General features: G+C 41.4%; 3 protein-coding genes across 3 annotated transcripts; all 3 read right to left on the bottom strand.

The window, feature by feature from the left end:
• Window positions 1-1,109: 1,109 nt before the first annotated feature.
• On the bottom strand, window positions 1,110-5,096 carry PCOAH_00004940 (Uncharacterized protein; the record flags this gene model as incomplete). The annotated part of the gene is made up of 1 exon (XM_020057309.1): window positions 1,110-5,096. One exon carries the CDS (start codon window positions 5,094-5,096, stop codon window positions 1,110-1,112), a length of 3,987 nt encoding a protein of 1,328 aa, XP_019912808.1.
• A 1,275-nt stretch (window positions 5,097-6,371) lies between these two features.
• Window positions 6,372-8,773, bottom strand: PCOAH_00004930 (Thioredoxin; the record flags this gene model as incomplete). Its single annotated transcript, XM_020057308.1, has 8 exons — window positions 6,372-6,422; window positions 6,590-6,736; window positions 6,960-7,023; window positions 7,148-7,242; window positions 7,334-7,394; window positions 7,532-7,629; window positions 7,741-7,860; window positions 8,006-8,773. 8 exons carry the CDS (start codon window positions 8,771-8,773, stop codon window positions 6,372-6,374), a joined length of 1,404 nt encoding a protein of 467 aa, XP_019912841.1.
• A 1,265-nt stretch (window positions 8,774-10,038) lies between these two features.
• PCOAH_00004920 (Uncharacterized protein) lies at window positions 10,039-26,902 on the bottom strand (the record flags this gene model as incomplete). Its single annotated transcript, XM_020057307.1, has 11 exons — window positions 10,039-10,148; window positions 10,272-10,665; window positions 10,782-22,137; window positions 22,241-22,557; window positions 22,745-22,888; window positions 22,997-23,281; window positions 23,433-23,982; window positions 24,181-24,986; window positions 25,211-26,280; window positions 26,455-26,557; window positions 26,828-26,902. The coding sequence occupies 11 exons, from the start codon at window positions 26,900-26,902 to the stop codon at window positions 10,039-10,041; spliced, it is 15,210 nt and encodes a 5,069-aa protein (XP_019912869.1).
• Between the last annotated feature and the right edge of the window lie 224 nt (window positions 26,903-27,126).

Genomic DNA, 27,126 nt, shown 5'->3' with positions numbered 1-27,126 from the left:
CACACAGCCGATTAGGATACAGCCCGTTAAGACGCAATGGGGAACAACTCACGTGGGGGGTCCCTTTTTTTACGCTTCTACGTGCTAGCGCAACACCCCTGCAGGTGCACCTGTTCATATAACGCGGATTCCACCCACCACCAAATGGGCCAAAAAAAAAGAACTCTTGGGAAAATGGCCCTACTTGGAAGTAGTTTGGCTTCTTCGCAAGGGCACTTCGGGGGTGAAAAGGCAGAAGAATCTCCTTCACGCAATAATATAATACATATATATGTATATTTTTTTTCTTCCCCTTTTATTTTTAACTTCACAAAAATGGGGAACCGTGCGGAGGCACTTGGATCTTTCCCTTCGATGAGCTACTCCTTCAAGGAGCTTCTAATCGTTGGAGCGTGGTTTGAATGAGTAAATTTGTTTTATATTTTTTTATTAACTCCTGTATTACAGTGGCAGGCGCAACACTTTGGATCTGACAAGGCATATCGCACCAACCTTGTACATGTGGATACTTGCGCATATGCTCACAATTATCTGCACAGGGTACAGAAGAATTCCCGCCCCTTTCCGACTGTCACGTTTTTTTTTTACGGATCAGCAGAGGAAGGGCGCTCCAAACGCTTTCAGGGCTACTACAGATGAGTATATGACAAGTGTACCTTCTCGGGGCTGGCAGAATAACTCATCATCCCATCAGGCTGAGAATACGACAAGGGAAAAAAAAAAAAAAAAGAAAAGCACAAGCCCAAACAAGGGGGCAAAAAACTGTACTGCTAATTAATTTGAACCTATATGATATTAAAACGTCAGCGCGCTTTACTCCGTGCGCATCCATTTTTACCGTTCCCCCGTTTTTTGGCTTCAAATGGGGGTAATCACAAAAGCAAAATGAACTTTTTTTTTTCCCTTCACGAACTGTGCATAGAATGACTCATTTGTGAGGAGGTGCATTAAAAATGCAGGTGATGAATGTTCCTTGGTTAAAAAAAAAAGCAGATGCAGTTGTGCGGGAGAGAATAAAATGGAACCTCCCAGTGTGTATGTTGGGGGAAGAAGCTACTTCACCTAATTGGATCAGCAGTCCCCACTTTCCAAACGGGGACTTGATCGGGTTATACGCCCTCCCCCCGTGTGTGTGTGTACAACACATGACCATGTAGATACCTATTTATGGCTTCAAAATCCTTCGTGTTTATATCGAAAAACTGATTAAGTGAATTGTGATACCTAACTGTTTCATTCCCTGTAGATCCAACTACATTTTTGGGTAGGTGGCCAGGAGGAATATGGGTCAAGTGTGCCACGTCTCTGTGAAGAAGTGGATTTAACCAGTGGGGGAAGGCACTTCCATTCGTGTCCCTTCCGCTAACAGTGAGTGCTTCAGGCCAGTTGCTACTGTTCGCTGCAAAGGGGGTGGTATTCCCCATTTTTACGTCAAGCGCACCCCAACTTGTGTTTAAATCGTTGCTGCTCATATTGTGGACCTCATTTGAATGGCGTGAGCTGTAAAGCGGATTAACACGACAGCAGTTGTAGTGGCTGTTCATTTGGTAGGCGTTGCTATGCCCCTTGTTCGTTCCGCCCCTGTTTCTACTCGAAACCCCGTTAACCGTACATGTGTCCACCCCTGTGGTGTATGCGTGCTCTTCTTCGTTCCCCCCCATTTGTGCCTGCACAGCTTGGTCGCACATAACCGTCTCAAATGTTGGACCACTTTGTTCTTCTCTAAAACTGCCAATGAAGCCACCCTTCTTGTCTCCCTCAAAATGTGAATTATAAATGGTGAGGAATTTTTTAAAATTATCCACCCGCTCTTTATCGTATATACTTCTACCGGGTTCACCGTCCATGAGGATCTTCCCCCCCAAGTCAACCCCCTTGTTCCATTTCTGTGGTTGCTGGAGCTCGTATGTGCCGTCTCCCTCGGTCACTTCCAAGCATGTGTGTTCATTCTGCTGCTCCTCTTTGTGGTGGTCATTCCCCCTGGTACAAGTAGCCATTTGGTTCGTTTCCCCATTCGCTGCTCTACCAACCCGGTGGTAATAATACCTATGCTTGCATTTAGATCGAATCGTATCGTTACGTAAAAATGGGTGATTCTTCCTGACCACACGTGTCATCTTAAGCTTGTCTTTCCTTCCCCAGGAGGAGTTGCTCGATGTGCTTGACCTCCTTCGACCAGTTCTCTTCCTATTTGTAATGCTACTACCTTGACTGTGCGCTGCCTCGTTACACCCCCAGAGGAGAGAAGAACAGTTCATTTCACCAGTTAAAATTCTATTCAAATTGCTGCAACAGTCGAATGGTAGCATCTTGTAACATTTGTTCTTTCCTCTGATGACCGAGTGGGTGGAGGCGTCATCGCTTCGGGGGGTTTCCTTCCAGAAAGGGCTCTTCCATTGGGGGGTTCTCACCATATGGCCGATAACCAGAGGCTGGTTATTTTGCGTACCCCCATTTTCACCACTTTGAATGGTCAGATTTCCCCCGTTTTGCATTCCCTGGTCAGGCGAATCGTCGCACGGTTCCGCGGCGCACTCCTCGAAATAGTTCTGGTAGATACACTCCTTAAGTTGACTACATAAGGATAAATAATTTTCATCCGATAGAGTCACCCTGGGGGGGAAAGCAACATTGGGTTCTTTTTCCACTTGGGTTGGTGGCAAAATGCGACCTGTCCTGACAACAGGTCTTCCCTCCGACGGGATCAGCATATTGCTGTAGAAGTAGTGGTAGTAGGGGTAGCTCTCCTTGGGGATGCGGGTGCACTTTTCGCTTCCAAAGCGTAGACTACTCCGACTGAGTCGATTGATTGGATCACCTCGGTTCGTTATATTGCCTCTCCCAAGTGGACCGTTTCTCCCCACCGCCGCCATACTTTCCTCCCTCCTCAGTAGCTCCAGAAATGTGCGATTGCTTACAATCGTGTTGATTTTTTTGTTCTTCGTTCGGACTTTGCTCTTCTTAACCTGTTCTCCTTCTCCAGTTTGCGCACATTGGGTATTGCTACTTACGACGTCACCTGCCTTCTCCACGCCCTGCATATCACTCGTGTCCACACCTTTGTCTGCGTACTGCTTTGGTTCCTTTTTCTGCTTATCATCCAATTGGTTAAGCTCCAAAGTGGCAACCCCTTGACGGTCAAGGCTAAGCATGCGTGCCTGATGTTCGTTGATCTTCTCCTCCAAACGAATCCACCTCTTTATAGAAAACTTCCCCTTTTTGTGCCGATTAAAAGATCTCGATTTTAGCGTCTTCATGTGCCTCATCTCAGTCCTCATTTTGTTGTATAGCCTTCTCAAGTTGTGTCTCATTTTCCTCAGTTCATGTGACTCCTTGGACTGATCATTTTCTTCAATCAGTCTCTCCAAATAGGTAACCCTGTTCCTCATGAGCATAATTTCGTCCAGATATTCTGCATTTTTTAACTCCATTTCGTTAACGTATGACAGTTTATCCTTCAGCATTTCTATAGTGTCATTCAGTTTTTTGTTTTCCTGATTTTTTTGTATCAACTGTGATTTTAATTCCCTGATTTCTTCGTATTGAAGATCCCCAAAGTCTAGGGACTCCCTAATTTTCTGCTTGAGTAATTTGTTCCTATCGTCTAGGGTGTTCATGTAGTACTCATACCTGTCTATCAACTTGGGGACATAGTCATGAAGGAGGCAGTTTATAATTTTAATGATGCTGTCTATGGAGCTGACTCCATTGGTCGTGGCGGTGCCGCTACTCTTGTTGCCACTTTTGTTGTTGTTGTTGCTTCGCTTCTTGGACTTCTCCACCGTCCCTTCCAAACCCTCTATCATCTGCTTATAATATTCGATGTTCTTTTTGTTTTCACTTAAAAACTTAAAACGACGAAAACTTTTGGAGCTACTCAGGAAGGTACTATTGGCAGTAGCAGCCAAAACACTCGTAGCAGTCATAGCAGTAGTGGTAGTAACACCTTCTTCCTTCGACCCCTTTGGCCCCAAATCTTTGGAGCTCCTTGTACTTATAGCAGGATTCATGTACATACAGCCAATGTCGAAGGAGGACGTGTTCTGCTTCTTGTTCAACCTATTGGCTAGTCCTTCTTGAAAGAAATACAAATTGTCAAATGTGTTTTTGGAAGAACTTATCTGATGATATTTGGAAAAGGTTTCCCCCCTTGTTAGGAAAGAACTTTTGGAATCGAATCGGGGGGCATCTCCTCCTGAGAAGCTGTGCTTAATTTGGATGTGTTCTTCGTGTGCTCTCTTTTTCACTCCTCTCACTCCTCTGCTTGCTTGTTCCTTTGGGGATTCCCCCTTTATTTTTCCCCCTGCGCTACCACCCCTGTCTTTTCCTTCATCCCCCCTTCCCCTGCCACTTTTTCTCGTTTTCCCCTTCCCGTGGGTCTTTCCCCTCCGCAGGGAAAGCTCCTTCTTTATGCTCATAACCTCCGAATTGTACGTCTTCATCGTTTGGGCCTTTACGTTCATTGTGCCGCTGCTCTTACCGCCACCCTTTTTTGTCCCACTTCTCCTGACCGGTCGCCCACTTTTCTCCCCCTTTTCCAACTTTTTGTATATACTGAGGAGGTGCAAGTCGCACTCCAGAATTTCATTTCTCATTTCCTCCATTCTTCTATCCTTGGACTGTTTTTTCTTCTTAATTTCTACACTGCTAGTGTAACTCTTTTCCGTTCTAAATTCTTCTTCATCATTCAATGATACGCCTTCGTCCATACTTCCCCCGACCAGCTGTCTCTTCCCTCCATCTTTCACAAACTTTACCATTTTCTTACCAATTCTTCTGTCGAAATAATCAGACAAGGTATGCAAATTCCCCTGTGTCTGTGATCTTCTCAACTGCCTACTATACGCAGTGGCGAAATCTGCGTGTGTTATGTCATACTTGGATTCGCTTGACATTTTGGAAATATTTTCAGCAGAATTTTCCTTGAAGCTTTTAGTACCGTCCGTTTTTTCATCTGTGAAGGTTCCCGAGTTGAGCGTTTCGTCTTTTTCGTCCAGACTGCTGAGGGAGAGCAGTTTCTTGTTTTTCTCTTTACATTTTTTGACGAAAAACTGCACGTTCTTGACTAGGTTCTTTAGTTTTCTGGACTTCCCCATTTTGTGAGTGGTGCCACGCGCGTGCCTTGCACGGTAGACTGGCACACCAACCGGAACTACACAATTGTAACGGCCCCACGAGGGTGACACATATCAGCAAGAATTTTCTAAACCACCACCGACAAAAAAGTTTGCACAACTTTTTGCAAAAAAATACCTTTTAAATGCGAAATATTTGATGGGCAGTTAAAAGGAATGACAATGGTAGGATGTTCCCATCTGCATTGACAATGAGTAGCCTTTAGAGGATTGCTTCATACGCTGTCGGCCGCGCAGAAGTTGCAATTTATTTAAAGGTCTTTTTAGCTATGTCTAGGGGGGAAATGCACAGCATGTGTGGCATCACAGCCAGGCGTAAAAGCCAATAACAAAAGTGGGTGCAAAAACGTGGGAACAAAAATAATGGAAAAATTGATGGGAGGCTAAAAACTAAAACAACGAAAAAAAAAAGGGAGGAAATAACCACGCTGAATTGGAACATGTAGGATGAGAAGGTGGACAAAGGGGTGCAACTTTAAATGGACTCAAAAAAAAAAAAAACGCGAAAAAAATTAAAACATATAGCAATATATTTTCTTTTCTTTTTTTTTCCTATCACTGTCTGTAGGAGTAAATATCGCGTTGTTCGCGCAAAAGGGGGATTAAAAAAAAAACATACACAAGGGTTGCTACTGGTACATGTACACATAAGCACGCAAATAGACATGTACACACCCATATGCCACGTTCAAAACTGTAAAAGAAAAGCCCCAGCCGTTTCAACATGCTGGTGTCCACATAGGAAGAATAAAATTATCACGATGTTGAGGAAGAACATTCCCCTCCTGGCAAAAACGCTAAAACCAAACACAAACTGCTTGAACGAAGGAGCAAATTTTGTTCTACATTTATGCTCAGCAAAGCGGCTGGTTAATTCCCTTTTTTTTTTTTTTTTTTTTTTTTTGCACACTTTGAAATGGAACAACATAGCTATTCGTGTTGCAAAAACTTTCTGAACGTTCATACATTTTTTGCTTTTTTGCACACATTTAAAAATGTGAAAAAGAAAAAGCCAAAAATAGGCTATTAATTGGTGCATTTAAAAATTGGGATGCTTCTCTCTTAAGTTTTGTTCTATTTGTTGTAGCTATTTAGGGGTCCCTCCTTCACCGCCATACTTTGCTACCATCCTTTGTGGCGGTTTTTTACTACTACCTAATTTTTTTTTTTTTTTTTTTTTTTTTTTGTTCATAATTTCTGGTAAAAAAAAAAAAAATTCTGAACAGGCAATCACATTTAGCTAACTTCGTATTTCTTTTCTTCGTCAATTAGCTCGTTGGCCATCATCTGAGGGAAAAATTAAAAAAATAAACATCCCCAATTAAATATGCTACATGGAAGGCTACACTTACGTTTACGTTGGCTATTTGTGCTGTGGTCAGTTGCGGGGGACTACGTAGGGGGGTACACTCTTATGTGCGCTCAATGTACATATAGACGTGAAGGACACCCACCATGGCCGCTACAAAGCAACTTTTCTCAGCTGCGTTTATTTTCTCCTTGGTATAATTCAAGCTGTCTTCAATTAAATCGTTCCTCTGTGTGTCTTCTTCTATGAGGGCAGTTAATATTTCATTGTAAACGACGTCATCGTCATTGCTCTGGGGGGGGAAGGAAAGGGAGAAAGTTGCAATTGTGTATAATTCGCAGCAAATGCGATTAAGATGCACTGAATTAAGCTATGCACAGTGTACGTCGTCACATATGTTAGCAATGTGCGACCGAAGAGGGGCACCCTCCAAATGGGCATAAGCGTATGCAAAAAAAAAAAAAAGCAAACACATGTAACGAGTTCGCGTTCTCTCTGTTGTCAACTGTCCATACATTTGGAATGTCCTTCACGTGTCTTCTTATGAGCATGTTTTCTATAATTTTCGATTCCGTCATCCTGTCAGGGGGGAGCAGCAAGTTAAAAAAGTAAAAAAATGTGAAACACGCAAAGGAGCATATATGATACATATGCACTCCATTTAACTGAAAAAAGTGGCAAGTCAGCGATGACACAAACATACCACATGGTCAGGTAGCCAAACTGATGCATCCTTGCGTGAATTAACTCTGCTTTCTCCACCATTTGCTCTTTGATGTCTTTTGGGGATTTAATAATCTGCAAATGATGGGGAAGCATATTGCCAGCAATGTGTGCAACGAATGTGGGTATGCAAAACGAGAGAATGTGCACAGATGCCAAAACTCACTTGATCAATTTTGTTGATGATGTCATTCGGTTTGTACTCATCCAGTTTGTTTCCTTTGCCACTGCAGAGGGGAATAAGCATTTTCATGTGGGTATAGGCACATGCACACATGCAGACTCACGTTTGCAAGCGCGCATCCATATACAGAGAAGAGGGAACACAGATGACACGGCGCTGCGCTCTTTATGGGTGAAGTACTTGTGGTAAAGCAAAAAGGTCGGGGTGCCCCTGCAGATTATCATGTTGGGCGCGTAGTCGTTCTTCTCTATATTGTACTTCTTCAGCTTCAGCTGAATCTGCAAAGGGTGCGGCGGGGAGGACGGGGGAAATAACACACATTAGAGGGTTACCCAATTGGGGGGGGGATAAAAGCTGCTCGGTAAATGTTGCAAGGCCCACATCCTTACGTTGTTCTCCTTAAACAGTTTATGTAGGGTATTTATAAAAGGCTTGTACAAGAAGCACAAGAAGCAGGTGTTCTCGAACAGAACGAGGAGTATTTCGTTTCTCTTCGAGTCTTCAATGATCTGCGGGAGGAAAGGGCGCGTTTTGGTGAGCTTGCCCCTGTGCACAGGTAAAGATGTACCTTTTAGGGGGTACCCAAAAGGGGTGTCCCGACATTAGGGTTATTCTCCCACGCACCCACTGGGGAGCCTGTTTCCCCACTCGTACCTCCTTCTCAAATGTGTCATGCGTCACGCAGACAGGAAAGTTTCCCTTATTTCCCTCGTTCACCTTCTCATAGTCTTCGCTAACTGGTGTGAAAAATGGCTCGAAGATGTCCTTAACCGTGTCGACACTTAACTCCTCCTTGGTGATGTTTCTCCTGCGCCGCCCTTTGTACAAATAGCAAGCGTAATCTTTGCTTTCCTCATGGTAGGTATACAAAAAATTAATATGCTTAAGATTTAGTTTTTCAATTTCTCTCTTAATTTCTTGGATTTTTTTTTTCTCTTCCTTCAGTTTGTTTTTATCTAAAACGAACAGCACGATGTTATCTAGCTTATCGAAAATATCGTCTGATATTTCTTTCATTTCGCTCAGGAAACAAGTGACGTCCCTTTTTTCGTTCCATTTAAGGGCAGCGTATCCGAACACACCCGAAAAAATTAGGGCACACAGGTAGATTTTTTTTTTCCTCCTACTGGACATAATATTGTTCTGTTCATACTCGGTGAAGGTCCCTACACCTCTCTGTGCACTTTTGCAGAATTTTATCTTTTCATTTTTCCCATGTCTGGTAAAGGGGTGGTAGTAGTATCCCGCTGCATGCGTGTAGTTAAGGTGGGAGACCTTCCTTTTGTTACTTATAAATGTAAGCTTCCCCCCGTTCAGTCTAGGTATTTTACTCCATCCTTTGTTCTGTGCCCAAAGCGGGGGGCTCATGATGCCTGAGACTGCTGCGCGCGTAGCTACGCGTGTGCTGTTCATATGCATCATGTATCTTTTCGCCTGACGTTGTGAAATTTGGAGGCTAGCATGTCGTTACCTCTTATATTGCAAATATCAGCTGTCAACTGTCAACCCTCAACCCTTCGCGGGGAAACATTTCGACAACCTCGCAATGTCATTGCATGGAATTTTCCGCTCCAGGGAGCTGCTTTGCAGAAGTGTGAGGCCTTCCAATGTGGCCCATCTGGCGAACGTGCGAATTTGACATTCTCGTCATTCACCCAATTATAAATGATTTTTTTTTTTTTTTTTTTTTTTTGCAACATAAAACTGCGGATATTGGAACCCATTCAACGTCGTATTTTTTTTTTTTTTTTTTTTTTTTTTTTTCTGATCAGGAAAAAGGGAACTCGTTTTGCACCATTCATAGGCGCGGTTACTCCAGTATGCTTCCACGGGGCGAGTGTTTACCAACATCTTTGATTTTTTTTTTCTTGTTTCACTTGGTTTGATTTGTTTGTTATCATTTCGCCAGTGATGGAGGCCCTTCCCTTTTTTTTTCCCCTCCCGCGATTCAGCTCCATCGGTCAGGAAGATCAACAAAAATGCCCCTCCCAAAAAAAGGGGATTCCCAACAAGCGAATGAGAATCTTCCCGTGTAGACTCAGCACCATGGGGGTAATTTAAGAGGTACACTTTGAACAAATGGCTAAATGTATGCCGCAGCGCTGAGGGTTACCATTTTTGCACAAGCGGTGAACACAACATTACAACACAGTGTGCCCCTTTTTTGGGCCCCCCGAAAATTGAAGAGGTGTGAATGAGAAGAATTTGTTTGGTGAAACAACATTTGTAAAGTGTAACAGCCCAAATGGGGAACCATAGAATGTGTGTGTGGGGGAGCCCCCTTTTCGATTGTGCAGTTCGTCTACATTGTTCCCCCGTTTGACCAAATTGCCAAACCGCGCACTCATTACGAGCGGATTTTCTTCCCTTTTTTGTAACACCTCGAGGGGAAGAAAGGGATGCACATTTTATCGCGCAGGTAAATTTGTTCATTTTCAAATGAAGCGGTTAAGTTAGCGCTGTGACAATGTTACACCGTGGCGTGTGTAATGACCGACTGGGGAGAAAAAAATAAGAAAAGTGATTATGGTAAATCAGCGCAGTGTTCGCGAGTGGGGACAAAAATCATGCACCACACGAATGAATCATCCCGCGTGACGTTTTTAAATGATCGTGTGGGTAACCCTCTCACCTCCATTAAGTGTGGTTTGTATTTTCCCTCCTTTTTTTTTTTTTTGGTAAGCCCTTCATTTAAGTATTAACACGCCGGAAACATTTCGTTCAATCCATTTTTCCTTTCTCTCCTTGGAGTTTAGCTTTAAGTAGAATATGGGTTCGTTGTTGTTTAGCCGGTTGTCTGCGGGGGGAGGGGTGTACACAGGTGTAACGTGGAGGTGAATTGGGCAGGTGAACCGCTCCAATGAGCATGCAAATGGAAGAACGCCCCTGCGGGAGAGAGTCTCTTCCACGCATTGTTTACCCGTTTTGTGCATATTTTTATATATGGGGCATTTGAAGATGTGGAAGTTGGAGCCGTGCAAGCGGCCCTTGGTAGTAACAGCGACAGGTTTGGCAGGTTTGGAAGGTTTTGCATTCCTGGAGAGGGGCTTCCCTACTACGGGTGAGCTCTTGGTGATGAAGTAGACCTTGATGTAGGGCATGGGGCAGTAGAGGTACTTTTCTGTGGACTCCTTTATGACCATATTTGTGGCGTCAAACATGGCGCCTTCGATGAAGAGGCCGCCCACGAAGTAACCGTCCTCCCTGATGTCTTCCTCGTTAAAGTAGGAGGAAATTTGGTACTTCAACTTGACGTTATTAACGTCGATCTTGGCTTCTGTGCAAATTTTTTGGCGGATGGCCAGCATCAGGCTCTGCGTCGAGGGGGGGAAATATCGCATGGGGGTGAATATCATGTTACGTTGAAAGGGGAATGACAAAAATGGACAAGATAAGGCTCTGCTTAGCTACTTATTCATAGTGGACGCACCCGTGGGGACATGAAAGCGGCCAAGTTGAAGACGCGGTTATCCAGTTGGGAGATATATCTGTTCAGGTAGGAAACCTTAAGGCTAATCAATTTGGCGTAGTGAAAAATCTGCAAATTTGTAAAGAACGAACAGGCAATCCACCTCTTGGGAACACACAAATTAGAGATCGAATTATAAGTGTGAGAAATTTTTGAAAAATTCATTTTCCCCTTGACAAAATTAATTATATTCGTTAAGTCGTCATATATGACCCTTAACAGATTATTATATTTGTCTGTTTCCATTTTGAGGAAGGTAATGATGGAGCAGCTTAAGTTGCTGATGAAGAAGTCGTTTAATTTGTTGGCGTCTATGAATGGAGGAAGGAGCTGCGTCAAGACATGGATGATGCAGAAGATATGCATATCCGACTTGTCTTTTGTTACATTATATTCTAGTTTCTCCAGATTTTTCAAAATTTTTAAATTGTAATTTTGTAAATATAGGGTATTCAAAGAGGGGTGTAAATTGAAAATAGAAAAATCTGTTATAAAATTTAAGGACTTCACATACCTTAGGAAGAGGTTCTTATTTGAACTGTGAGGACAGTAATAATAGTTGTTAAACTTGTATTCATTGTTCGAATAAATGACCTTCTCATTTATGTACTTGTTGAGGATAATGTTAAAGCATCTTTGGTCCGTTATGTCTATTATGGTGCCACCATAAATTATATTCCCAATAAGGTAAAGTAACAGATTTATGTCTATATTTTTGTTTCTGAAAAATTTGATGATATTTTCTTTCGACAATTTTAGCTCGATATCGGTGAACTCGTAACAGTTGTTAAATCCTTTGCTCTTGAATTTGCTTCTTTCCTGGATGAGTGCGTGGAAGAAGCAGAGGCTGAAGTTCAGTTTGTTCATCAGGATGTTTTCATTTTCACTTCTTTTTTCGCCCCTTCTATGCTTCCTTTTTTGATTCCTATCGTTTCTTCTTTTAGGTAGATCCTTATCCCCTTTTTCCCCTCCTCCGTTTGGGGGCCCTTCTGGGTTATCATTTTCACCCCACTTGGCGCCAACGTCGACGATGCCTCTGCGCGGGGTTCCACATCGAGGGGGCCGTCCACCCAGCGGATCGGACGGTAGGTGATTTTCCCTGTCCTCCTCATCTTCCTCATCATCATCGTCTTCCACTTCATCCTGTTCGTTATCCGCTTCCTCCTCATCGTCCATTTCTTCTTCATCATCCGCCTCCCCTTCATCCTCATTCTCATCATCGTTGTCGGCCTCCTCCTCCTGAGCCACGTTGGTGTAAATATTGAGCAGCCCCGACTTCAAATTGTGGACATTCTCGAAGGTGATCTTCACGCAGAGCTTGAGGAGGTAGTCGGGGAAGCTCTTCACAGAGCTGGTGCTGATCCAGATTCTGAAATCCGGGTTGGAGTACTGTATATTGCAGGCCTCGATATATTTTTCAATTTCCAAAATGAGATGGATATTCAGGTGAGCATTTTCGATTAGTACCCAGAACCCATTTTTAATGGAATCATTTAAGATCTGCAACAAGTAGTTCTTGTCATTCTTGTTATAAATTATTAGGTTATTCTTTCCAGTGATCTTTTCACTCAACATCATAATTTCGCTAGCTGTGCTTAGCCTATGTTCAGACAAAATTAGGATCAGTTTATTCTGGGACGAGTGTTCGTAGCATTTGTATAGATCCTTCGCGTAGCTCTGAGAGCCTATGTTTAAGCACGCATCTACATAGTTGTTCATATTAAGTTTGAGAATATCAAATCGGAAAATTTTAAAAATGATTAATTTTTCAAAGTTTGTTAGGAGATGCTTTAAGTCCTTGTGCTGCAATATCGTGTGGTCTGTCTTGATGCTTCTGAATAGGTGTTCATACTCGTTGAAGGCCTTTTTAAAGAAGAGGAAATATTTTTCCTTCCTGATTAGTTTCTTCACGCTCATGTACTCCTTCGCGCTTAGCCAGGACAGGTTCTTCGTTTCGAAGTGGAAGGTGAATTGGGCCTCCCCGCTATCGGTGGTACATTCATTAGTGGCACGTTCATTAGTGGTATGCCCCTCCTCTGCTCCCCCTCCCTGGAGCAGCACATTCCCTTCGCAGGAATTTAAAAAGTCGTCCTTTTCGCTCCTCTTGGGGAGTAGGAGGAACTCCTCCACGGTGCCGCTCACCAGGTGGCTACCATTCATTGGTGCGGTTCGTTCTTCTTTTGTGCTCTCCTCAGCGGTAGCCTGGTTATTACTCGAATATTCCTCTCCTTCCTGAGGGTTGCATCCGTCCGATTCAAGACTATGAATAGACACGTCATCCACGCCAGTTTGGAGATCTTCCTGTTCGCTGAGATCGTCCATGTCGTCTTCCGAAGTGGGGGGTTCTTCCCCTTTGCCACTGTCACATGGTTCCTTCAAAATGGAAGAAGAGTCCATCAATACAGTGGTGTTGCCCAAAACCTTATCACCATTTGGCTTACTGTTCCGCTTAGATTGTACCTTTCGGAAGACTTCATTGCGAATGTCATCCCCCTTAGGGTACTCATCATACACGAAGAAGTAATAATCATCGTAGTCTATTTCGCCTTTGTATATATTTATCATACACACAAGGTAGAAAAAAAAAATTTGTTGGTGTTTCTCGGATAGGGTTCTGGAAATTTCGTAGTGGATCTTCCTGGTAAAGATGTTTAGTATGTCTTTTTTTCTCTTATCGAGGAGTTTATTCTCCTCCGATTTGTCAATACTGATATTTAGGAGTTGCACAAAAGACAAAATGGAAAAGTTATACATTGGATTCAAAGTGACTAGGTTATTCATGCAGTGATAAATGACGGAGATGTGTTCCGACATGCTCATGTAATTCTTCCTAATTTTGGTAATTTCCAACTTATTCATTTTATACTCTTTCATTTTTTTTTTATTTTTCGAGTATATTTTATTGGCGTTGTCAAAACTGATAACTATATCATCGTCACTAAGGATGTCTTCCTTGTAATTTAATATGTGTAGAATTTCTTCCTCTTGTTTTACCATTTGTTTGTTGAGGTCGTGGATCTGATGAATGAGGGCGCTTCTATTTTCATTGGTGATTCGGAAGAGCTTATCAATCAGATTCGTTAGGAAGTACTCCTCCAGGATGTCTAGGTTTATGTTAAAGTCAATCACGTTGAGGTGATTTTGCGTGTTGTCATCGAATTTCGTGCTTCCATACACGATGAAGTAGATGTTGAAGGCGCTATCCACGGTGATGATTTTGTTGTTGAAGTTGACGCAGTTGTTTTGGGTCAGCGTGCCGTTCACGGGGGGTGCATTCACCTTAACCGGTTCTTCCCCAAGGGGGGCTCCTTGCGCTCCGTTCACTCCCTCTGGTGTGGTCACTTCATCTGATACGGTCGCTTTGTCTGTTGCAGCTACTTTATCTGTTGCATCTACTTTGTCTGATGTGTTCACCCCTTCCTGTGGGGAACATTCATTCGAAGCCGATTGGCGATGCCGAGCAACATGGTTGTTGCCATTGGCACCCGCCCGATCGCGCCCAAAGCTGAGGAGGGTTTTCCCAATTTTGTAATTAAAGAGTGCGTTAAACAGCACACTGCAATCGTCATCGTAGTGTGTGAAAAGGATAACGTTCCCGAGCTGCATGCACCTTTCTATTTTGTCCACAAAGTTGGAGCTGTTATTTCGCAAAATCTCCACGTCCCTCTTCTTATGGTAAATTTTTTTTAAAAAATTGGTGACGATGAAATGTGGGTCAATGAGCAGATTATATTTAATGCTGTTATTCATGATGATGATATTTTCAAAGTAGAACCTGCTGTTCGTCAGTCCATAGGAGACCCATTTTTCTATGTTAATTTTTGACTCCAAAAAGGTATAGATGGAAATATCCTTCGTATACTTAATGTTGTGTCTGTTAAGAATTGCCTGCACTTTTAACTTAATGACTTGTCTGTACTCGTATGAAAAGTAGGACATGTAATTGATGAGGGATGACACGATGATACAGTCTCCAATAAGTAGATCCCTTTTTTTTTTTAAGTTTTTTTTTTTGTTATTCCATTTTATTTCTTGTTCGAGGAGACAGGAGAGGATCATTTTGGATCTCTGAATTTTCTGTTTTATGTTTTCTATTTTGTCTACTAGTTCATTCTGTTTGATGGTAATTTCTTCCTTCTCCTTTTCGATGGTACACAAATTATTGTTCACGATGCTTAGCTCCTGTTTGCATGCATCCAGGTAGCTGAGCTCTTTGTTTATTTCGTTTTCCAAGGTGAGAACTTCCTCCTTCTTAGGCTTCAGCTCCTTGTTAATGATAAAGTAGTGGTAAATAGCGAGGATCCACTGGCACATAGTTTCACATGCCTTAGACGCCTTTCTCACAAACTTGGGGTTAAAATTTTTATTCTTAATGAGAGGAGAAATTTTTGTGATCATTTCTTCTTCAATTAAATTTTTATCGTAATTTTTTAAATTGTCCAGAAAAACTTTAGAATCTCTAAAAATGGTTTTCTGTGCTAATATCCAATAGTTCAATGTTTTGGGTCTGATCAACTTGCCTTGTAGGTACTTTTCGTCTTCCTTTAGAAAGGTTAGGATGCACTGCATGACCATGACGACAATCGAGGGGGGGTTAACAAACGCTTTCAATTCTCTCAGATGCTCTACCTTCAATTTGTTTAAGTTATTTAGTGAATCATTAAGGAGAGCAAAACTTTTAGTTATTTCTTCATTCACTTCGTTTTTTAAATGTGTTATACTTTTTATCTTTGTCTTCATTTCGCATTCTTTTTTTTTTATTTCCGTTTGTTTGGTGTACGCCTCCTTGGATTCTCTCTCCATTTGGTTCACCTTTTTCTTCATTTCAATGTTTGTGCTGTTTAATACTGGCTGCATGTTGAGTAGGTAGTTCTTCATCGTTTTTATGTCCTGCTCACATTTGTGTAGTTTGTTGAGCGCCTTTCTGTATAGGTCAATATTCTTGTCGAACTCCTTCCGCTTCATGTTGTAAAAGTGTTCAAAGTAGTGCAAGAAGTGGACGTACTTGTTGGAGTTTACACACACATAGACCTGCTTCTCCTCTTGGTATTTCTTCGCCAGATGCATGACTTCCTTGTGGATCCGGATGAACACCTTGTCCTCGACGACTCCTTCCAGGCATTTGAGGTCCTGGTCGGGGTTCACAACCTCGAGGTCGATGGAGGCCAGCGCACGAGGGGGCGTATCAGAGGTGGGTTCATCCATCGTCTTAACTTGGTCGTCTATAGTTTTAACCGGATCGTCTATCCTCTTACTCGAATCGTCTACCACCCCAGTTGGACCTTCTATCACCTTAGCCAACTTGTCTACGCCTTTTCCCTCCGCGTCTCTGAAAAAATTCTTGGTGATGACGTGCAGGCCCTCGTTGTTGTCCTCCTCGAAGTAGATAATGCGGGAGTTCTTCAGGATGTAGGGAAACTTGAGGATGGCATCGGAACTGCTGGCCGAAATGTTCAGACTTACGTGAAAGCACTTTCGAATGGTTTTCTTATAAATGCTGTATATGTTGGTTAGACTTCTGACCACGTGTTCCTCTTCACATTTATTTTTACACTCACTGTATATCTTCTTTAAATTTTCCTCATTGTAGAGAAGGTAGCTGTCTCCGTAGTTGTAAATGTTGTTCAGATTTTCGAGGACAAAATCGAGGCTACTATTTTCATCATTAAGATAGTAGACGCATTGTTTTTCATAAATGCCGCAATCGAAGAGGCACCTATTTATTTCTTCTACAAATTGGGAAGACTTACTATTTTTGTTCAGCTCAGATACAACGAGCGTCTTGTTAATTATGAACGCGCAGATCTTGTTGACCTTCCTCTTCACAGCGTCGTTGATGCCAATGCAAAGAATGTGTGAATTTTCCGTCATAAACGTTTTGGTTATTTTACAAATGTAAATGAGAACGTTATCGAAGAGGATTATATTAACCTTCTCACTATTGCTTAATTCGGATATATATCCATACACGCAATTGTAGAGGTCGTTAAAATCGGAGACCTGTTCATACACATTTTGGTACAAATTTAGAAAGTTACAAAAGAGCAGACCATTATCATACTGATTGAGAACCTTTTCATACTCCTCCTCGGGGAAGTATTTTTTAAAAGTCGTCTTAACAATTTGTTCACATTTTTTTTTAGCATTTTTGGAGAAAAAACTTTCCTCATAAAGGGCCTTATTTTCGTACAGAAAATATAGCAACATTTGTTCCTTTCTAATGTTGATATTTTTGGACAGGTAATTTACACACTTGTATATATCCCTCATGTTATTTATATTAAAGGAGTGAAGGAAGATTTCCTTCCCTTGTTGATCCTCTACATTGTACAGGTAGTAATTGTGTTTCATTCCTTTGACTCCTTTGTAGATATCTATTTGCATCTGTACCAAATTGGTGGCCAAACTTTTTATGTTAATATCGTAAATGCTAAACATGCTTTTCAGGCTGCAAAAAAAAATGTCGAAAATTTCCCTATACTTGTAATTGTTGTAATATATTATGTTAAAGTTGTTAAACAGTCTGGCACTGTGCGTTGTGTTCGTATACGCGTTGTTCATCGTCGCTAGACAGGTCAAATCTTCAACGTACTTCACCCCTAAGTTCTGATCTATGAAAAACTTATAATTAAATAGCATACGTAAAAATTCATGCGAAGATAAGTAGTGACTCCTTTTTATAGAACCCACTTCCGTTTCTATGTTTATATCGTCAATGTAGAAAACGCATATCCTGTTGTTTGTCGTTCCGTAGAAGTTGCTCCTCCTTTTGATTAATTTCGATTCGATGTAATTCCTCACGTGGTTACTCGTAGTACTGTAGGAGAAGTAAAAATCCACTGTGAAGAATTTATCCTTTGCCATCACCTTGTTTAGGTAGTAATCCACGGTGAGCGTTTTCCCTATGTTACTACAACCAGATATGATAATGCTCTTTTTATTTTTCATAAAAATATCTATATTGTAAAGCATGGATAAGTGCTTCTTTTGTTTTATCAACATGTCTGTTTGGCTCAGGCACTCATCCATCAGGGTGAACTTGTTCTCCTTGTTGTTCAGGTGGCTCATCACGTTCTTTTCGTATTTGAAGTAAAAGTCGAACAGGTTTATCCTCAGCTGGTTTTCTGAAAGCGGGACGGTCCGTCTCTCCTTGGGGGGCTCATCCAGGCGGGCGCTGCTGCGTCGTGGGCGTGGGCGCTTCCCCTTTTGTCCACCACCGGTTTGCCAAACATCGCTTTGTCTACCATCGTTTTTTTTATCACTGCCCGCCAATCCGTACACATCATTGTAGTAACTGACGCTTTGCAGCACGTCGTCCACGCTGCCCGGGGCGTGCTCGTTCAGGTACTTCCTCCTTTTTCGTCCACCCCACCGTTTCAGGTACCTCTCATCATTGCTGGAATTCGAATCGGAACTGCAGTTCCCGTAGCACTTGCCAAGGAGCCACCCATTTTGACCTTCCCCCAATCGTGGATCGTAGCTCTTGAACAGATTCCTGCATTTTCTAGTGGCACGCAGGTAATAATCGTACATACTGTTTATATTTTCGTAGTGATGCTCGATGGGTTCTTTTCGCTCGTTGTAGATGTCCACGTTGGAGGAGGCGTCACTACTGACGGATTGGGAGTCACTTGTGTCATCACTACAGACATGATCCACGTTGGCGTTGATAAGGGGATCCTCCTCCACCTGTTGCTTGGCCTCACCGATGAGCGAACTAGCCAAAATGCTGTCCATATCGGGGATATCCACCGTGTGTGGTGCACTGCCCCCCTTGACCTGCCGAACATCTATCAACCTCCCGTCGAGTGTCTCAAAAGTTAACTTCAAATTATGCTTCACAATTTCCTTGCAAAGGAAGTCATTAAATATTTTTCGGCCCCGTTTGTACGTATTAGAACCCACACTCCAAATTAAGGAATACAAAAAGATAGATGTGATGTATTTCTGGTAGCTCTCATCCCTACTGGAATCATTAATCTCAAAAGAGCAGTAGGAAAATAAACTATCGATACATTTAATAAAAGAAATGCAATAGTAGTACTCATTAAATGTGTAGACAAATAAATTGTTGATACTGATGAAGAGGAGGGACTTGTAAAAAAAGACGATAAATAAATTTATCAAAATGTGTTTGTGAATGGCATCGAAATTGGTTGTCAGGGAGTTCACATAGGAACAGATGTAAGAAGCTATATCCAAATCGTAGTTATTTAAAATGATTAAACCACACCTGCTTACTGTAGCCATGGTGATGTCTTTCAAGTCATGCGTCTCCATTATGAAACGAGTATGATCATATATTGGGATTATGTCACATTTAGACAAGCACAAAATTTTCGATTCATCTAAAACGGAGTTCAGATTCTCTATCCATAGGGAATGCAAATAACAATCAAAGTAAATAATGTTAAGGTAATCACTTCTATTGAAGGTAGAATTTATTTCTATTATTTTTTTTGTTAATATTCCATGAACCCATTTATTTGACACCTCTTCGTAAAAACCTAACATATCCATTTCTCTTACCACGTTGGCATTTATAACGTAGTCGTTGATTTTTCTTTTAATTATCTCCCTATCGTTGATCGTGTTTATGGTTCTACATAAGATTTTGTAGGATGTCGTTTTGGAGAGTGGGTAAGAGAGGAAGAGAATTCCCGTGTGAAATTTTATCATGTTGTAGAGCTGAATAAGTTTGCTCACATATCTGTCTGTGCATACGTAATTTAATTCGAGCATTTTCTTTTTTAGCATTTTTTTTAGATAATCTTCCACGATTTCCTTTTTGCTTAGAAATAGTTTGCTGCCTTGGTGATTTTCTTCCTTCGCTGGTGCTTTTGCTGAATCGGGTAGCATTTCCAGGTTGCTTCTACCTTGGTGGGAGTCTTCTTTTGGCGTCATCTTTGTACCGCTCTTTGGGTAATTGCGGTCGTTAGCGGCCATTTCCAAATCGTCCACTTCGCGATTCTTCGTGTTGTCTCCTGATCCGTCCCCAAACTGGGGTTCCTCCCCCTTATCACCGTCATCATTTTGGTTAGTGTCATCTCTCCTTTCGCCGACGTGACCACCCACCGACTCGCTCATCATATTGCAGTAGAAACTTTTCAAGTACATGAGTATGCTATTGTCGTTGTTCCTCTTGCTGGACAGGATGCCCTTCAAGTCAATAGCGCTGCAGGTCTTGCCGGACGGGTTCAGGGACTGGTTGTAGGCGTACAGCTCATAGAAGATGTTCTTCATAATGGTGAGGAAGATATAAATGTCATTCCTCACTATGGACGGCATTATACACTCGATAATTGCGATGAAGAGAAATTTATATTCGTAGAAAATGTTCTTGTTATGATTGTTGTTGTCCTTGTCGACGATAATTTTCCCCATGACGTAGGTTATCTTCTTCACTGTTCTCAGGTCATATTTGTAATGTTTCTGTGGACTTAAATTATGCTCACAAAGTTCGAAGAGGAGGATAATCTTCTTAGACAACACCTTACTGTATTTGTAACCTTTGGAATATAGCATGACTTCCACAATGGTGAAAAAGTCGGGCTTAATAAAGTTGAAAAAACGGAACAGGGCCTTGATATTATTAGGCAGTGCACTCCTGCCTTTGTAAAATGGGTTTATGATAATGAATATGTTGAACTCTTCGTTAATTTTTATGTATTTCCCTTCGAAGAAAAGCATGTTCTTTTTGCCCACGTGGGTTCCCCCACCAGCTAGGTGTGTTCCACCTCCAGTTAGGTGAGTTCCCCCGCTGAGTGGTATCCCCTGTTGGGATGTGTGCCCTTTCCTAGGGGATTCTTCAACTACCTCATCGGCAGTGTCACCACCCCCTGGGTTTCCAATCTGCGCAAAACTCCCACCACAATTGACCCCGCTCCTCCTGGTGAACTTCCTCGACTTGGCACCGAACAAATTACACAGCTGCTGAGCTAGCACACTCAAAGCTTCGATAGTTATTCTGTTAAATTCATCAAAGCAAAAAAATATGCCATTCGTGGCAATTCCAAAAAATAAATTTTTCAAAAAATCAAAATTAATGTTGCAACTGCAGTTGTAGACGAAGTAGAACTTCCCCACGAATTTAGAAAAATACTTTGTAGTTTCTGTCTTTCCTGTGCCAGCCAACCCTACAGAACATACCCCCAGCTTGGAGCTATAAGAGTGCAGTATCGATATGAAGTATTTATTTATCAAACTGGTGAGTATAATTTTATTGTCGTTGTGGATGTACTCATAACCATATATATAAGACTCGTTCAGATATTTTATATACAAATTTTTGTTGTAGTAGGAATATTTCAGCTGTATTAACCAGTTGAAGTTGTTCACGTCATTGACTTTTTTTTTTATTAACTCTTCTACTATGTCTCTATTATGAACTAGCGATATGATCAGTGTGTGTAGGAGGACGCTTTTCTTCTTGTCCACCTTGTTTATTATGTTAATGTATTCGTATAGCTCTTCATTCAGGATCTTCTTATACTTACTCAGGTTGTTGTATTTTAGGAAGAGTTCTACCAAGTTGGACCAGAAGAGGTTCTTTATGATCAGTACGAACTGGCTGTTTTTGTTCAGGGAGAAGAGGACCTTTTTGTTCACCGAGGGCAGCATGGCGGATGAGGGAGACTGCCCCTGTGGCGCATCAAGCGGTGCACCCCCATCTTGGGCAACCCCCCCGTCACGTGTCTGCCCCTCTGGGGAATCCCCCTCCTCGGCTATACTCCCGCTGGAGGAGAAACTGCTTGCGGAGTCCACCGAATCGTAGTCATAGGACTTACGCTGAGAGTAACTCTTAATATCATTGTTGCTCTTTAGAAAATCATCCTCCTTTATGTCCATCAAATTTTTATACTCCAAAATGTTATCGTAGATTTGCTTCTTCACACTGAAGAACATTTCCTTCTCCACTTCTACGAGGATTTCCGTAATTTCTTTTTTTTCAATTTGAATTTCGTTGCAGAGTAGGAGTTGCTCTCCCCTTTGGGATTGAAAAGCCACAATATGTCCATTCACGATGACTAGCTTGTAAATGCTGTTAAAAATTTTAAATAGGTAGGTGTTTATTTGGTCATTGATGTTTGAAGAGATCAGGTTGATCAAGTCGTCTGTGCTGAGGAAGTAGAATCGGTTGAAGATTTCCCTCTTCAGGTCTAGGTACTCGTTTATGCTTTTTAGGAGGAGGTTCAGATTGTTGTACAGCTCGACCAGCTTCTCCTTGGTGTCCTTCCTGGCGCAGAACTTCTCCAGCTTCTTGTCTTCCTCGATGAGCTTGCACAGGTTGTGGAAGTTGCTGTAAATCAGCTTGTACCTGTGGGGGTACAGAAAAAGGTGACAAGATGAACAGATTAACAGGTGAAAAGTGATGATTTAACAGCGAAGTTGCTGTTAGCAACCCTCCTCCTGGTGCCCACTTTTTCGACTCGTTGGCCAGCTGCTTCGAAATGTCCGTCAGCACGAAGATCCGACTCAGGTACAGAAACAAATTCTGACTCTTCTTCAACGTGTGAATAATATTGTTCGCATTCATCATCATATTCTGGTTGTTAATTATATCGATGTGATAAATCTCGTAGATATTTATTATGAGCAGGTTCTGGTTCAGCACCAGGTTCTCCTCTATTTTTGTCAAAATTTCGTTCAGGTTGGAGATGATCCAGATTTTGTTATTCTCCTCCTGCTTCATTTGGAACTCGATTTTGTTGAAGTTGTTTTTTATCTTGCCCAAAAACTGTCACACGAAAGGAGCATAGCAGCGCCAAAAAGGAAAAAGTGTTTACACGTAAATGTCTATGTGTACAAAACGCCAACCGTGTGAAATAGCTGCGTCTTCTCTTAGACGGGGAAAAAGTGAATCACTTCTCCCTCTGTGATACCGTCAAGATTCCCCATTTCGGTATACAATCCTCACACCTTACCTTCTCGATGGCATTCTCCTTATTGGCCTTCTCACAAATATTAATGATGCTGGTTATTTTGTTGTTTATGTTTAGCTTGAGGAGCTCATTAAAAGTGATCGTGTTGAAGTCGATGTTGTTCTTGTCGTCGATAATTTTGGCTATCTACATGGTGGAAGAGATGCACACATCAATGTGGGTGTAAGTGGGGATGATGTCTTCACGCGGAGTGTATACCCTGAGTGGGACCCGCAAATCTGTTCGGGGCCTTACCTGCTCCCTGTGCCTCTCCTTTATGCTCGGCTTCCTCAGCGAAATTAACAGAGACACGTATGAATTGAAGAAGGTTAATTTCTCGTTCATCTTTTTGATTAACCCATTCTTGTTTTTGTAGTACTCATTTGCGTGCTTGTTAATTTTGTTCATATTTTTCAGGATCAGGTTAAAGTCTTCTTCTATTTTTTTGTGATTAAGGGAGTTTATTTTTTTGTCGAACCTCTCGTCCATCGACTTTATGCTTTTGTATATGAGCCAGAAGGTGTAGTACAGGTTTAGCTCCTGCGAAGGTGAGGGACGATGCAGCGATGTTTTCACATTATATGAAGTGACTTTTATGGGAAATTAATCTGACAAGGTGCAACCATATGTGCTGCTTCATTAGAGCTACGTAGGAGACGCACTTCCCGGCCAAACCATGTGTCTGACTCACATTTTGAATTTTTGGAAGGATGGAGAAATCCGATATTTCAATGTTGAAGAGCTTTTCCCTGTAATTGATCTCCTTGGACTCCTTAATCAGAACGGCTAGCTGATTCTGTACCGTCAGAATGAACTTGTTAATGCTTAAGTAGTTCCCCTCATCGTTGAAGCTTTTGATGGACTGCACATTTTCCTTCATATCAACAATGCTGCTCTGAAACTTGGATTCGTCATTTATGAGTTCTTCGAGGAGAATATTTTTTTGCTTAACGATGTGCTCATTAACTTCCTTGACGATCTTTTCTATCTTGCTGGGCCGGTTTACTATTTTCCAGTAGGACAAATAATCATCGTTGGAAAATTTGTAGTTGAGCTTGTTCAGGCAGTTGAAGAGGACGTTGATTTCTTTGATGTCGTGGGAGACGAAGTCGAGGCTCTTCTTCATGTCCTTTATGTATTCCTCCTTTTCGTAGATGTCCTGAATTTTGTTGGTCTTTTTTTTCAGCCGCACGATGATGGAGTTGTAGAACATGAGGTTGGACGTGTATTTTTCTTTGTACCTGCGGGGTGCAGACGCGGTGTGCAAACGCGGTGTACAAACGCGGTGTGGTAGGTAAAATCGGTTGCGAAGGCAATGTGGTGGGTAAAATCGGTTGCAAATGCGGTGTTAATCCTAAAGGGGACTCTTTCCTTCGCCCCCTTTACCCCTGTTATCATGTCGACCCTCACAACGTAGCAACCCAATTTGCAAAACTTACCGCTGGACAATGATGTTAGTCAAAGCTTTGATATAATTATTAATCTCATTTATGATAAAAAGTTTGATGTCTTTACATTTGACGAGGAAGATACCCAAGTTGATATTATCCTCAATGGTATCATTAATGTTTTGTATTTTTTCAAGATTCTTGTAAATGATATTTTGAATATGTTCTACACTTGTATTTATGTCAATATTTTTTATCGCCTCATTAACATTGAAATTGAGAATATCAGCGTGTTTGTTAATTTTTGATAAATAGCTATCTATCATATTTTTTGATTCGTCAAAAATATGTTTTATGTGTAGTAATTTTTCACATATAAATTTATCACTTTCTTTGATAGATTTGTAGAAAATAAATTTATCATTTTTGAATACCTGTGGAATTACTAACTTTTCTATTTTTTCTATCTGCTGATATTTTATGAGCATGGAATATATGAGGTCTTCCAACTTTTCAAAAAAGGAGAGGGGACTATTATCTAGAATAAATCTGGAATGGTCAAATTTCTTCGTCACGTTAATTACAAATACGGGCAGGTAATTCTTATTCTTCTTGCAGCTTACCATGTTTTGCACGAACATATTTACAAACTCGTCCATGTTGCTTATTAGCATTTCGTTTATTCTTCTTTCGATGATCAATTTTAATATGTTGAAGAAGATCCTTATTTTGGTGTACTTGAAGGTTTCCGTGGAGATGTCCTTCAGGTTGTAATTGCCCTTGGTGCAGTTCTTCAGGTTTTCCTCGATGATCGTCTTCATGTCGTTCATCCAGGCGCTGTTCACGCGCTCGAAGGACTGCACGGTGGGGAAAAAACAATGTTAGCACGATGTTGACATGAAGATGGTAAAGTGGCAGTGTGCTGCATGCTGAGCCGCGTACGAGCATACGCATACATATGGGCTTTCCCGTTTATACACCCTGCATAGGCCGTTTCATCCAATTTCGCCTCGCCTTTTAGGGCACCCCCCTTTTTTTATTTTATCTCTCTCCGTCTATCCCCTTTTGCACCCCGGCGTACCTTCAAAATGGACGCGTTCTGCGCCTGGAAAAAGTCGTTCATCTCGTAGGGACTCGAAATGGTGGTGTCAAATATGGATATCTTAATCAAGGCACACTTGTTTATAATGTCCAAAAAAGTCTTGATGACTTTCTTATTCTCCAGAAGCACACACTGCTTAATGATATTCTTCTTATTCTCGAAATCGTAGTTATAGTATTTTATTTCGTTCTGGCCTCTGTACAACTGGTTGGGAAAATTAAAAAATCTGTTGCTGCAAATTCTTCTTCCTAAACATACATTACAAAAGGTGTTCAAATTGCTTGCAATAGATTGCAAATCGTTGGCATCCTTAATGATTGAATTACTTTCGGCAATTTCGTCCACATGGTTTAGTATACAATTGAGGTGCGAAAACTTGTTGTCAATTTCTGCAAAGTACAGCTTTCTCTTCAAGTTGGTAGATCTACTTTTAATGGCGTTAAAAATTTTTTCTGCATACAATATTGGATTTTCGCTAGTAAAAAAAAACTGCATTCGATGAATTTCGAAAAATTCGTTCGACGTTTTTTTCTTTACCCTAAATAAGTTGGACTCATAATTATAATCATAAATGTATATGTCGTCAAAGACACTTTGAAATATGTTCTTCTGTGGTGATATCACTCCTTTCGCTTTAAACGGAACGATATTCCTTTCTTCTTTTTTTTTCTTTAAATTTTCATGATTTAACTCCTTTACTAACTTGTTTGTTTCTACTTTTTGGCTATTTTCCCCTATTATTTGATCCTCTGCAATTTCCTCCTCCTTCAGCTCCTGCACTATTTCGTCTATCGTGAATATGTCGAAAGACGCGTCCTCATAGTTTAGTATGTCTTGCCACTTGTAATTAGCTTCCTCCGAATCGAGCAATCTCAATTTGTCATTTAGCGCATCGTATATGTTGATGCTTTTGTACTTCTTCTTTATCTTTTCTATGGTGATAAACCTGGGTTCCCTTTCCCGTTTGTTTTTGAACGGCACGAACAGCTTGCATTTTTTTTCCTTCGACGAGAAATCCCGGTCGTAAATTTCTTCCACTTTGAAGATGTCTGCGTTGGGATGGATTTGGACGTGCACACGTGCAGGTGAACAGATACAGTGTCGTGGTGACTCCAGCGGTTGCCTATTTTTAGCCCCCTGCGCTGATCTAACCTGTTTGTTTATCTATCTGCCTAGGTACCAATATGCCTGACACCCATCTGCTGTCTTTCCCTTTGGCTCACCTTCATCGCCCTCCTTGTCGTAGCAGAAGTTCTGGGCCGACAAGTAATTCTTTTCTTTGTCCTTTTCCCTGGCCCTTTTCTTAGGGCTGCTCCGCATTAAATTCTGCGTTTTCAGGTGGGGAGTTCCAATTTGCATGTGCACATTATTTCTTTTTGGGAATTCCCACAGGGTAGAGAAGGGCAGCTAACGAAGTGTTGCGCGTTAACACGTGTAATTAATTTGTGCCATCTTGGCTGCAGCCCTTATAACGATCTTTATGTCTCCCCCCTCTTGGCATTTTTAGTTCGAGAAAAGTTACACACATGTATGTTCACACAAAATGTGACCGTGACCATCTACATGTGCAATGGTGTGTGCCCCCTTTTTTGTTACCTTCAAATTGTCCGAGTCGCAAAAAATGTTCGATAAGAAAACATTCTGCTTAATCTCAATATTTTTTGCACTCATTTTTTTCACATTTTCATTCAGATTTTATCTCAAGTTACACTTGGAAAAAGAAAAAATGTAGATTAGATGCCACAATTTGGAGTTAAAAGTTCATGTATTCTTTTCACATAAATCTTTTTTTCTCCCTTTTGAGGCATTTCGCCTAGCCTCATTCGTGGAGTGTTAAAGAAGGCAATTTTTTGCCTGAACGGTTAAGGTGATAATGAAGGAAAAAAAAATAGCCA

This window comes from Plasmodium coatneyi, chromosome 3, assembly GCF_001680005.1.
Source record: "Plasmodium coatneyi strain Hackeri chromosome 3, complete sequence".
In the NCBI taxonomy this organism is placed as follows: Eukaryota; Apicomplexa; class Aconoidasida; order Haemosporida; family Plasmodiidae; genus Plasmodium; species Plasmodium coatneyi.
This window is presented reverse-complemented; position numbering and strand designations above follow the sequence as displayed.